General features: G+C 37.2%; 1 protein-coding gene across 1 annotated transcript; it reads left to right on the top strand.

The window, feature by feature from the left end:
• Positions 1-4,327: 4,327 nt before the first annotated feature.
• NDUFA5 (NADH:ubiquinone oxidoreductase subunit A5) lies at positions 4,328-11,059 on the top strand. Its single transcript, XM_034431102.3, has 5 exons — positions 4,328-4,628; positions 7,675-7,719; positions 8,741-8,857; positions 10,409-10,474; positions 10,896-11,059. The coding sequence occupies exons 1-5, from the start codon at positions 4,608-4,610 to the stop codon at positions 10,995-10,997; spliced, it is 351 nt and encodes a 116-aa protein (XP_034286993.1). The 5' UTR covers positions 4,328-4,607; the 3' UTR covers positions 10,998-11,059.
• Positions 11,060-13,154: the final 2,095 nt, after the last annotated feature.

Raw genomic sequence — 13,154 nt, 5'->3', positions numbered from 1 at the left:
TTAATAAAAAATGAATGCTGCTGGAGAAAAATGGAAGGAGTTGGATATATGTAGAATAACAATTTATCTTCCACAATGGAAGTTGCTCTATAATGTATGATATAAACGCGATCATAAGAACAGTTAAAACGTTGTTTACAATTTTAAGCAGCTAACTCAACCAGCATTTTATCCCACAGTGGGCCACCTGGTGTTTATAAGAAGTTACAGACATGATAGAAGCACAGTAGCAGCACATTTACAAATTTTAAACCAATGACTCCCTATCAGTGGAACCAACTACAGGAGTACAGTTAGGAGGTTGACAAAAGCACCATTATGTCAACTTTTGGAGAAAAAAAACATATAAAATCTTCTTTAGGTTAAGCACAACTCTTTGGATTTTCCAGCAACATGGAAGGGAGATCACACTATTTTTCTATATTTCCACATTTTATTTCCCGGTCTAATTTACAGCTCTGGAGTTCCTTAGAAGACTCTCATATGTATACTAAATATGCCAGACCCTTCCAGACAAACATGGCTAAGTAGATGGTGCCATTTGCTGAGATTCTTCAGGAAGAAGATTCTTTTTGTAAAAGAAAAAGTTATGGTACTTGTGAAGAAGCAGGGCACAGAGATAATAGTGCCAGCTATATTAAAGATAAGGAGTCCATTTACGATGTAATTGGCTCATCCTATATTGACTACAAATAATCCAAATTGTAGCCCAATTACTGGTACTTCTGTAGAGCCCCAGATTGTGTCATTTTTGGCCTATATATTCAACTTAAAATATTACATGCCCATCATTAAAGGAGAAACATTACCTGAAAAACCATATTTTATCCTTAATGATATATGCCTGTATTAATGTATGACTTTACATAAACATATACATATACATATACATATACATATACATATACACATACACATACACATACACATACACACACACACACACACACACACACACACACACACACACACACATATATATGCTTTTGGATTGCATTCCAGTTGCTGTTGAAAAATGTGTTAATCTGATTTGCCAGATAGCATATGCAAATTTTAAGCACATGCACAAGACTGTATTGACAAACACTATTAAATTAGCATGTTCAGCATTCCTCAACAAGAGATCTCTAGACTTCACCTACCCAAATTTTGGTGTTTGGACCACACATATAGAACAATCCTCATGCTGTGGTGTGCTATCCTATGCTATTGAGTTATGGTTGACTACACCTTACTTGGGGAATTCAGCTATTTTCCAAGTGTCCAATGTCCAGAAAAGTCTCCATGTTTTATTTTCAGGCTACAAACCAGTGTAGGGAAACAATAATATAGAATATAAAATACTGATATACTAGATTTAGTAAAAGCTTGTTATTCTGTAATCATTAGGTTCCTGTAACATATATATTGTGCTTTTGTATCACATATATTATTCCTTTCTATTTGTATCTCCTGTTACAAACATATTGTCATTAGGCCTCTGAAATGTATCTGGTATTTGTCAAACATATGTCCCTGCCATTTGACCTGCTCGTATCAATCTCTTTCTGTGCCACCTAAAAACATGGTATGTATCTGTTGGAACTCCAGCCATCAACAAAGGGGTAATTTACATCTCAATCCTAATTTATGCCTGATCTGGATAAGATCTGGTCTTCAGGAGCCAGGGGCTAAGTGGCCAATTAAGTAAACAAAGATAAGACTAATTGGAAGTTTAGATTCCTTTGCAGGGCAACAAAGAATACACAAACATAAATTAAGGGGCCAGAATTGGGGATCTAACTGATGCTTTAAAGGTATAAAATGTGGTTACATCTTCTCTGAAGATGTGAACCCTCGCATATACATATCTCTTTGTATGTGTTTGGAATGGTTTTACCCAGCCTTTTGTCTTTGATCAAAGATTAAATGTTGATTCTTATTCAAGCCTCCGTTTAAGTCTTTCTTTTTGGTTCACTGAGAGCTTAAGCGTATAGCAGGACCTTACACCAGAAGACTGTGATTTCTAGTCCTGCCTTAACAAAGGCAGTTGGGTGATCTTCGGCCAGTCTCTCTTTCTCTCTTTCAGTTCTAGCAAGCAGGCAAAGATAAAACCACTTCTGAAATCCTGCAAAGAAAACCACAGGGATTTGTCTAGGTAAGCGCTAGGAGTCAAGACTGATTTTGCTCCCCCATTGCACTAGACGGGAATGAACAGAATAACAGAGTTGGAAGGACCTTGTAGTCATCTAGTCCAACCCCACACCTGCCCAAGCCGGAGACCCTACACTATTTCCGACAGATGGCAGTCTAGTCTCTTCTTGAAAGCTTCCAGTGATGAAGCACCCACAACTTTTGAAGGCAAACTGTTCCGTTGGTTGATTACTCTATCAGAATATTTCTCCTTATTTCTAGGTTGAATCTCTCCTTCATCAGTTTCCATCTATTCTTCTTGTCTAGCTTTCAGTTGCTTTGGAAAATAGGTTAACCCTCTCCTCTCTGTGACAGCCCCTCAAATATTGGAACACTGCTATCATGTACGTCCCGGTACAGCCAGTTAGTCCCATCACTAACTATTGGGGATGAGTCATTGACCCCCGCAGAGAAAGCTCACAATTTAGGCATCCTCCTGGATGCACGACTGTCTTTAGAAGATCATATAACAGCCGTGACCAGAGGAGCTTTCTATCAGGTTTGCCTGATTCGCCAATTGCGTCCCTTTCTAGACCGGGACTTATTACGCACAGTCACTCAAGCCCTCGTCATTTCTCGACTTGACTGCTGCAATGCTCTCTACATGGGGCTCCCCTTGAAGTGCACCCGGAAGCTCCAACTGGTCCAGAATGCGGCCGCGTGAGTAATTATGGGAGCAACATGGCGCTCACATGTAACACCTCTTCTACGCGAGCTGCACTGGTTTCCGGTGGCCTTCCGAGTGCGCTTCAAGGTGTTGGTTCTTACCTTTAAAGTGCTCCATGGTTTAGGACCTGAGTACTTACGAGACCATCTGCTACAACCGATAACCTCCCACCAACCAATACACACTCACAGAGTAGGCCTACTCATAGTACCATCATTAAAACAATGTCATCTAGTAGTTCCAAGGGAGAGAGCCTTCTCTGTGGGGGCACCTACTCTTTGGAACAAAATACCCCCTGGAATATAAATAATCTCAGATCTTCGCACTTTCCGACGTGCCCTGAAGACCCTTCTGTTTCAACAAGCAGGGCTAGCATAAACATCTAAATTCTATGCCAAGGTCTTAGCAGATACACTAAATTGACTCAATTTATTATTTACTGTTTAAAAAAATATTTATTATTATATGTATATGAAATCTTATTCTGTTCACCGCCCTGAGGCCTTCGGGAGAAGGGCGGTATAGAAATTCAATAAATAATAATAATAATAATAATAATAATAATAATAATAATAATAATAATAATAATAATAATAATGTGTCCCTTGATCCTTCTCTTCACTAGAGTAGCCATGCCCAGTTCCTGTAACAGTTCTTCATGTTTTAGCCTCCAGTCCTCTAATCATTTTGGTTGCTCTTTTCTGCACTTTTTCTAGAATCTCAACATCTTTTTTTAGTGTGGTAACCAAAAATGGATGCAGTATTCTAGGCATGGTCTAAGGCTTTATAAAATGGTATTAGTACCTAACATGATCTTGATAGAATCCGTCTCTTAATGCAATTTAGGATTGCGTTGACTTTTTTGGCTGCCGCTGCACTGTTGCCCCATATTTAATTGGTTGTCCACTAAGACTCCACAATCCCTCTCACAGTTACTATTAAGCCTGGTTTCTATATGTCTACTTTTGGTTTTTCTTGGCCAAGTGTAAGACTTTTATTTTTTTCTACAGTGAAGAGATAATTTTGCTATTTTCTCATGACTGTTCAAATTGTTGTAACGCAGACCGAAAGTCCTAATCTTCTATTAAAATCAGTTATTATTTGCAAAAGCTTATAATAAAATTGTCAGCCTTTATCAAGTTATCATACATTTGTTGTTGCAAAATCGCTAACGCAATCCATGTAGATAAAAATCATTTTTAAAAAAACTCGTGATACAGCATCAATTGCCCAGTTTTTTTAAAAGGACTACTACTCAATATTATTGACAATGATGATAATGAGGTTCCTAATAAAAGCACATTAACCAATCTCCCAGACCCAGACCAATCTTCTCGATTTTAAGTAGTGCGGACTTCAACTCCCGGAATTCCTCAAGTTGTACTCCACTATCACTTCCTACTCCGCGCCCACTCTGAAACCCCGGACCAATCAGCAGGTTCCCCAACAAAAGCAAACACAATCCCTCTGTCAGCCCCGCCCCAAAACACATTCCCCCACGCACTGCCGGTGGGCGGTGCATCCCGGCCTCAGCTCTGAGTGACGTTCCCTCAGCATGTGCGGCGAGCATAAATCGGGAACCAATCCATGTTAAGTTGCGTTCGCTTCCTGTTTCCAATGTGGTCGGGGCGCATGCGCTTTGCGCTGTCCTAGAAGTTGCCCTCTGTCACTACGCGAGCAAGAAGACCTTTCAGCTCCCGTTCCTCGATGCTGGCGATTGAGTGAAACTGTTTTTTTTTTTTTGCTCCTATTCCTTAATAGAGTGGCAATGGCGGGAGTCCTGAAGAAGGTGAGAGTCTAGAGGGCGGGGGGAGGGGGAAGGACTCACAGATACGTTAGCCAACATTTATAGTTCTCAGCCTTCCTGGCTAAAATTAGGGGATGCGCATCTTCATGCATCAGTGTCCTAGAAGAAATCGCTGGTCTCCCCAGAAACATCCTAGCTCAGATTTCTCCACCCACCCCCCAACCTTCCGTATCCAGGCTTTGGAGTTCTGTCCTCAATTAGATTTTGCTAACTTGACGTCTTCCTAATTGCCAGCTAAGCATGGTCCTACTGAACAACATGGAAGAGGCATCTTCTCTCTCTCTTTTTTTTATTTGTGTAAATTTTCATTCATAAACATTTTTGAAAAACAGTGCATTGTCAGAGTATCATTTACAAATAGAACAAAACCAACAAGAGTTGGTAGTAAATCTTAGCACACTAACTAATAGCAATAGTAATAATATAATAGTAATAATATAACCAAAAAATTTAAACTAAGTTTCTTCTTACATTAGCTTATTTACATTTTTATCAATTAAAATTGATAAATTTGATAGGAAGAGCCCTGGTAGCGCAGCAGACTAAAGCACTGTTATTAACATCAGCTGCCTGCAATTACTGCAAGTTCAAATCTCACCAGGCTCAAGGTTGATTCAGCCTTCCATCCTTTCAAAGGTAGGTAAAATGAGGACCCAGATTGTGGGGGCAATAAGCTGACTTTGTATAAATATACAAAAGTATGAAAGCTATTGCTTAACGCATTGTAAGCCGCCCTGAGTTTTCGGAGAAGGGCGGCATATAAATCAAATAAAAAAAAATACTATGTTTATAGTTATACACCTCTTTACTTTCAATACTTACAATATTAACATTCATAATCTTACTTTCTCTAGTTTCTACCTCTTTTCTCTATCCAATCATAAAATTTATTCCATGTCCAATAGTATTCTGAATCTTCTTTATCTTTAATTTTTAAAGTTGGTCTGTCCATTTCAGCACAGTCTCAAATTTTTCTAATTACAACCTTATCCAGTGGGATGTTATATTTTTCCAGTATTTAGCATATGTAATCCTTGCTGCCGTCAGTATGTGTAACACTAAAGATATAGTCACTTTATCATAATCCTCTAATAATATACCTAAGAGGCATGTTTCTGGTTTAAACTCAATATTTTATTCAGTTATCATTTCCAGCCAGTTTTGTATGTTCTCCCAATACTTTCATGCTTTATCGCATGTCTACCACATGTGGTAATAGGTGCCTGAGGCATTTTCTCTTAAGGGAGCTGCAGTGATGGTGACTAGGTTTTGGCTCCTTTCTTAAGCGTGGGAATTCTCTGGGGGACTTTGAGCCAGTTGTTTTCTCCGCTCAATCTATTTTACAGGATTGTGGTGGTGGGAATGTGTGCTACCAGGAAAAATATATGCCAGTTTCATAAATGGCTGCTCTGACAGGCATCCTCCCCATCCTTTATCAAACTTTTAGCCTTTACTCCCAGTCTGTGGATCAGCACTGGTCTGCAGCATGCCAGCAACTGGGCCACGCAAACAAGCAAAGTCCCATCTGTGGTATGCAGCCAGTATGCAAAACCACGCCTCCTCCAGTCCACGGAAAAACCTTTCTCCACGGGAAGGTTGGGAACCACTGCCTTAAAGGAATGCAGAATATCTTATGTTAAGTTTATCATTGCATCTTATTTTGACCGGATACTTCTGTAAATGGTGTAGTTTTCACAATTTCACAACTGTGCTGAGACATGTTCTAATTAATCACCTATAAAGCCTTACATGGCTTAGGCCCGGGGTATTTGGCGGACCATCTGCGGCAAGTGACTGCTCCCCATCACCCGGTGTGTTCCCACAGGGAGGGCCTCCTTGGGGTGCCGTCGGCCAGACAATGTCGGCTGGCGACCCCTAGGGAGCAGGCCTTCTCTGTGGGTGCACCTACCCTGTGGAATCAGCTCCCCCTGGGGCTCCGCGTGGCCCCTGACCTTCTCTCTTTCCGCCGTGGCCTTAAAACATGGCTATTCCGCCTGGCCGGCTTGGACTGAAGGGGTTTTATTTATTTTATTTATTTTATTGAATTTGTATACCGCCCTACTCCCGAAGGACTCAGGGCGGTGAACAGCCATAGAATAAAACATATAAATACAAAATTTAAAATAGATTAAAATGAATTAAATAATTTGGCTGAGGAGATTTTAGAGGGGATTTTAATGGTTTTTATAGTTTTATTGGGTATTTTTTTAAAATTGAACTTGTTTTATTGTTGTGAGCCGCCCTGAGTCCTTTCGGATATAGGGCGGCATATAAATTCAAATAATAAATAAATAAATAAATAAATAAATAAATAATTGCATGTTTTTGCATGTTTTGAAGAGAAATGTTCTTTGTGTGCACACAGAGGTGCAAACATAGAGATGACTTGTTTTTCAATCTGCTATTTGCAGCCAGTGTCATTTTTCTATTGTCAATTATTTTATTGGTTCACAGGTGCATCCTTTACCTTTTGCTCAAAGAAAGGGAAATATGTGGCCTATAAAGATGCCCAGTAGCTGCATCACTTTACATCCATTCCTTTAGGCACAGAGATGGGCCTAGATGGGGCATCCTAGCCCACTTGGAATCCAGACCTTTATGCTGTCTGCAGCTACTCCCTGTAATTGCATTAATACCTCCGGATAACTATTTCTTATGGACGTAGAAAGTAGTTAATCCACATGACTCTCTAAGCTAAAATTATAGAGGAATTTTTACACTTTTGATTTAAATGTTTTTTTGCTTAGTACGCTAAAAATCTCAGCTTTTCTCTATAATGGTACATTCTCAGGCTCAAACGCCTGGCATAAGTTTTTGACTTTTATTATGTTTTCTTTTTCTTTTATCTGTGTTCTGTTTTGCTTCTTGTATTTTTTTAAATGTACCTTAACTTCATAAGTATATAATATCCATAAATAACATGCTTTACAAAAGCAGATTTAACCATATGCAAATGAATTGATCAATAAATCTGATATCTTGATTTAGACTGCTGCTCAACTTAATATATGTTTCTTCATACCTACAGACTACTGGGCTTGTAGGATTAGCTGTATGTAACAATCCACATGAAGTAAGTATAATATACTTTGCCATGTACCAATAAAGGAGAATATTTGTAGCTCAGAGTTGAAGCCCACTTTTCCATGTTTCAGTGAAGTGATAAAGTTATTTTGTTGGGTCATTAACTGGGTCTGGATGTATATTGGAATTCCTTTTCTGTAAAGTTGATTGATTTTATTCATAATGGTCTTGTCTCATCCAATCACATTAGAACAGGGGTATCAAACTCAAGACCCAGGGGCCAGATTTGGCCTGCGGGGCCACTCTAGAAACAGTGAAGGACTGGCCTGCAGTGCCTCTGCCAGCAAAAATGGACCTTGTAAGGGCTGCATGCAGCCCTCCTGAGCTCCGTTTTCACTGTCAGAGAGTTGCAGGAGGCTGTCCCAGCCAAAAATGGAATTCTGGAGCCCATTTTCGCTGGCAGAGCGCTCAGACCACCACAGATGCCCCCGACATGAGTGATGTCATGCTGGCCATGCCCATCCCGGACCCCTGAGGTCAAACACAAGCTTGATGCGGCCCTCAATGAAATCGAGTTTGACCCCTGAATTAGAGGTTTAGGGTATCTTAGAATTGTTAATTTAAATATAAATTGTATCTGAAGGATGAGGGATGATTGGATAAAATGCAAAGAGTGCACAAGGAAAGATACGGTATAATCGTACGAAAATATTCAGTGGGTAAGAAAAATAGACACATTTGATTTGGAAAGTTCTTATAATCGAACATTAAAAAAAGCAAATACATGGCTGAATTAACATTTTTGGATTTATGAAAAGAAAACGTTTGTGTGAAGCAGTTCCTCAAATCTAATGTGCCTTGAATGTACTTGCTATAACTTCACTGGAAAGTTTTGTGGTAGAACTCCTTTTCTAAGTACAATCACTGAATCATTTTTCTTGTTTTAATTTGCAGTACATTAATTTACCAAATTTCATTAGATTTTAAAATCTTGCAGTAGCTTACATTCAATATATTCACTTTGCCTGACTTAAAATTACTCTTTGCTCTGTGCCATGTGATCTTTTCAGCGCCTCAAGATACTATACACAAAAATTCTGGGTATTTTAGAGAGTATGCCTCAGGATGCAGCATATAGGAAATATACAGAGAAACTTACAAATGAACGGTTTGATATAGTGAAAGCAGTAAGTATAAATTGAATTCATTGACTTTTCTTTTGTCAAATTGCACTTATCAAATGATAGTTTTTGATACTGCTATTTAGATGTGTTTCTTAATTATGGTTTATATTACTATTTCAGTTAACTAGGTTTCTTAAAGATCAGATAAGATTTAAGTTCTCAATTTCTGTAAGGAAACAAGCTTTTTTCCCCAGATAATCACATGTGAAATTTCTGATGAAAACAGAATAAATGATTGAAAACAAAAGTATGGGCAGGGAGCCCATATGATTGCAGATAGTCTGAAAAACATTGGTACTTTAAAGTTGAGCCTGAAAATTGGCTGCTATTAATCCCTTATCCCTTCTCCATCATGTTTTCCCCTACTTTTGCTGTTTCTGCATGAAAAAAAATGAGGAACATACATGCACATATTTGTATGTTTTTGTGCAAGAATGGATTATGTGAGATAAATGTCTAGTGTATAGGAGAGAAAATAATTACATCTTATTTAAATAACTCTATCTCCTTTTTGAGATTTTTTTCCTTTTATATAACTTCTTGTATACATGGATATGTGGCATGAGTCCATATTTTTTTATGAGGGGAAAATTTCCAGGATTTATTTCAGTTGGAGCAGGCAAACCGGGATTGACATGAAGGGAATATTTAATATTTTGCAGAAATGTTATTTAGTTGTGTGAGCAACTTGACTCTTGCTGACTTGATAGATGTGCAAATGTAATCCCTAGAATAGTCTATTATTCTGATATTGATTGTTTCCCCTTCAAATACTAGCCTCACCCAACATAGCTTCCAGGCTCAAAAGGTGACCTTAAATTCAGAGTCAACTTTATTTCAGCAAATACAGGATGTGTGTGTGTGTGTGTTTGGAAAGAGATATGTATTAATAAATACTTTATTTCCAACAAGCACAGTCAATCCTAAATATTAACTATTTGATTATTGTTTATAAATTTTAGTCCAGTAGGTATTGGATAGCAACTTAAATTCTATATCGATCTTGTGTTGCTTCAATTACATTTGGCTGCATAACTTGAGTTGTTTAGAAATAGCTGAGTATTCCCACAAATATATCAAAAATCAAAATATGGAACTATGATAAAATATAGCAGTCATAATTTAACAACTCCTGATCAAAATAACAGGATCAAAAACCTCCATTTCTGTTGAGTTACCGTTCTATAACTTTTATTTTTCGTATTAAGTTAAATAGCAATAACAATATTTTAATTTTTTAAAAGTGACATATCTAAGATGATGATCTGTTGCTAATTGAAAAGATGTATGAATAAGGCCAGAATCTGTAGCTTTTCTTTTTCTTATTCTGAGAAGGCAGAATTACAGTGTTAGCCAGTATTCTGAATATTCTTCATTCAGTAACAAAGCCGTTTTTCTGAATCTTGGCAACTTTATGATATATGGATTTCAACTCCCAGAATTTCCCAGACAGTTGAAGCCCTCATGTCTTAAAAGTTGCTGAGGTTGAGAAACACTGAGATAGTGGAATATGCTGCACCAGAGTTTCTCATTTATTTTTGAATTTATTTGCAGGAACCTAATGTACAAAGGCTGGAAAACAAACTAAACTCTGGACAGATAGAAGAAGTGATTCTGCAGGTATTTAGCAATGATTTAGTATATCAGGTATAGAAGCTTTGGGAGAATGTCCACTAAACTGAATTTGTAAACTTAGCAGTGTGGCCTGGCAATTCTTTTTTCCTATACAAACTGCAATTTAATTTAATTTTATTTATTTATTCAAAAGTTATAGCCACCCATCTTTCAGCCAATTCTGGGCGGCTTCCAAACAAAGATTTAAAAAACATATAAAATCATTTTAAAATTATTTTAAAACTATAAAATGCAACTAGTTAAAACATAAAAGAAAAATGTGGTACCAATCTATGCTAACCATCATAATGAGATCTGGTATTTTAAGTTCTCTTTGATTTGGGAAAGTAACTCTTATGTATGCAAATTAGTTTTGGAGTGCCATCTTTCAGAGAGTTTTAAAATAAAGTCTATATTTTGTCAACAGGCTGAAAATGAACTTTCCTTAGCCAAGAAAATGTTGAAATACCGTCCTTGGGAACCTTTAATTGAAGAACCTCCAGAAAACCAGTGGAAATGGCCAGTGTAATTAACACTATTTCAACCTTCAGTGTAAACAGAATTATTTCATTAAATGAATGCTGGACATGACTGAAATTGTCTTAATGCTATTTATGCAAACATTATCTGTCTCAATAAAATGGAGGGTCTTTACGTTCATCACAGAATAAGAAATGTTTTTCAGGGTAATGTTACATTCTTTGAATAGCTACATATATAAATATCCCTGTAGAATAACATAACTTTCTTTTTTGCTGTTGCATTCATATTCTTAATTAAGTGGTAGAACAAAGTTTAAAAAGTACAAAGGATTCTGTTTTGCTGAACTCCTCCGTCAAAGTACTGTGAAAATATACACATCTATTCAGAATAAAGGACAGTAAACAGTTTATATTAAGAGTACAGTACCAAAAATATACTATCTGCATTAGTCCTAACTAATCCTTCGGGACTAGTCCTTCGGGAGTAGGGCGGTATATAAATCTAATAATAAAACTAACTATATTCAAAGGGGAAAACAGATAAATGTGTGTTACACTTTATTGTTATGCTGTGCATGAATTTGTTCTGGTAACGTTCTTGAGAATGAATTCTTGAATGAACTATGTATTTTGTATATTACATCCATATGTATACTCTCTTGCACTTTTATTACAACTTCCCCAGCTTACAGATACACATACTTTAAAGATTAAGATCTCAACATTTTTAGAGGATAGCAATTACTAGATCTGTTTCAGTCTGTTTCTCTGAAAAGACGAGGAGTATATTTGAATGTATGCTTATATTATTTATAAAATTTAAGTGTGCTGAAACATTTAATATGTTTCTAAAAGGGAACGGAACTTTTTATTTTTTGTAAACTGGCCTCTATTTTTTCATCTTGGAGAAAGGATGTTTCAGACCCAACTCCGTTATCTCGGATTATGGTTTCAATAATCTATAGTTCTCAATCTGTTAAACAAACTCTGAGTCAGCCATGATTGCAGGCAGGCGAATAGAGCACAATTGCAGATTGATGGAGTAGGAACTCCTACTCCTCAGTTCAGAGCTGAAGAAGCTTCTTGGATGAGAAGCGAAACATCTTCAAAGAAAAAACAAAGTTCAGTTGCCTCATGAAAAAGCACCTTTGGGACAACAATGACCTGGATGACTGAGAATCTCCATAGAGATAATGTGCTGGTATTTTTCTGCAATTGGAATTAGTTTTTACACATTTATAAGGTTTAAAATCTATGTGGTCACTAAGAGTCAACAACTTTATGGCATGTAAGCAGTGATCTCTAGAAATATTAGTATATTCTGTAAAGTATTGTCATTGTAATAACTATAGATTGGGTTTGGTGGGATTAATTGCTAAATCAAGTTCACTCAGTTGTGTGGGGTTTTTAAAGCATGTCTTTTAGCAAGCCACAAGAGGGCCCTGTATATATGGTGAATGCTGTATTTTCAGGATGTGGATTGGTTAAAGGTGAGAATTAAGCTCTTGAGCATTTAAAACCACTATTTGCTAGCTGTAAATTTACAACTGCATAGAATTTTACTGTTAAATAGAACTGGCTTTCATTTACGTATAGCTGGCGTACTTGTTTCTACTGCTTCACTTGAAAACAGTTGATATTGTGAATGTATTTTCTATCACTATATTCAACTTTTGGAGTTGAGTTTTAGTGTGTTTTCTGAAACTTAAATAAACTGCAAAGTATACCAGACGAAATGGTATTACCTGCAGTATTTGTACATTTTAAAAACATGTATTGTGATTTATGACAAACATTTAAACCTATCAAAATTAAAAACGCCCTCAAGTTTAGCTAAATCTCCTGTGATTACATAATTATAGTATCCTTGGAAATGATTCACCAGTTTCTTTCAGAATGTTTTAATTTTCCCATTCTAAACAAGTATAATGCAATCTCCCCGTCCATCCAAGCACTAATCCTAGTCTGATATTGAATCCAGTTGGCGAGATCGTGTTACTAGCCGACATTTTAACACTACTTTGCTCAAATGCAGCCTCAATAAATTGCGATTTAAATACAAGATCAATTCTTGACAATGAAGTTCCGCCCTCTTTTAACAACGGAATGAGGCTCCAAGCCAGCCTGTAAGAGGTCACGTGGCCTCATCGGACTTCAAAGGCATGGGTTTTTTTTACAAAGTCTTCAGGAACCCGAGTTCTCGC

Source organism: Pantherophis guttatus, chromosome 7, assembly GCF_059756535.1.
Source record: "Pantherophis guttatus breed Tessera chromosome 7, ASM5975653v1, whole genome shotgun sequence".
Classification (NCBI taxonomy): Eukaryota; Metazoa; Chordata; class Lepidosauria; order Squamata; family Colubridae; genus Pantherophis; species Pantherophis guttatus.
Note: the sequence above shows the minus strand (reverse complement) of the source record. Positions and strands in the feature narration are given on the sequence as shown.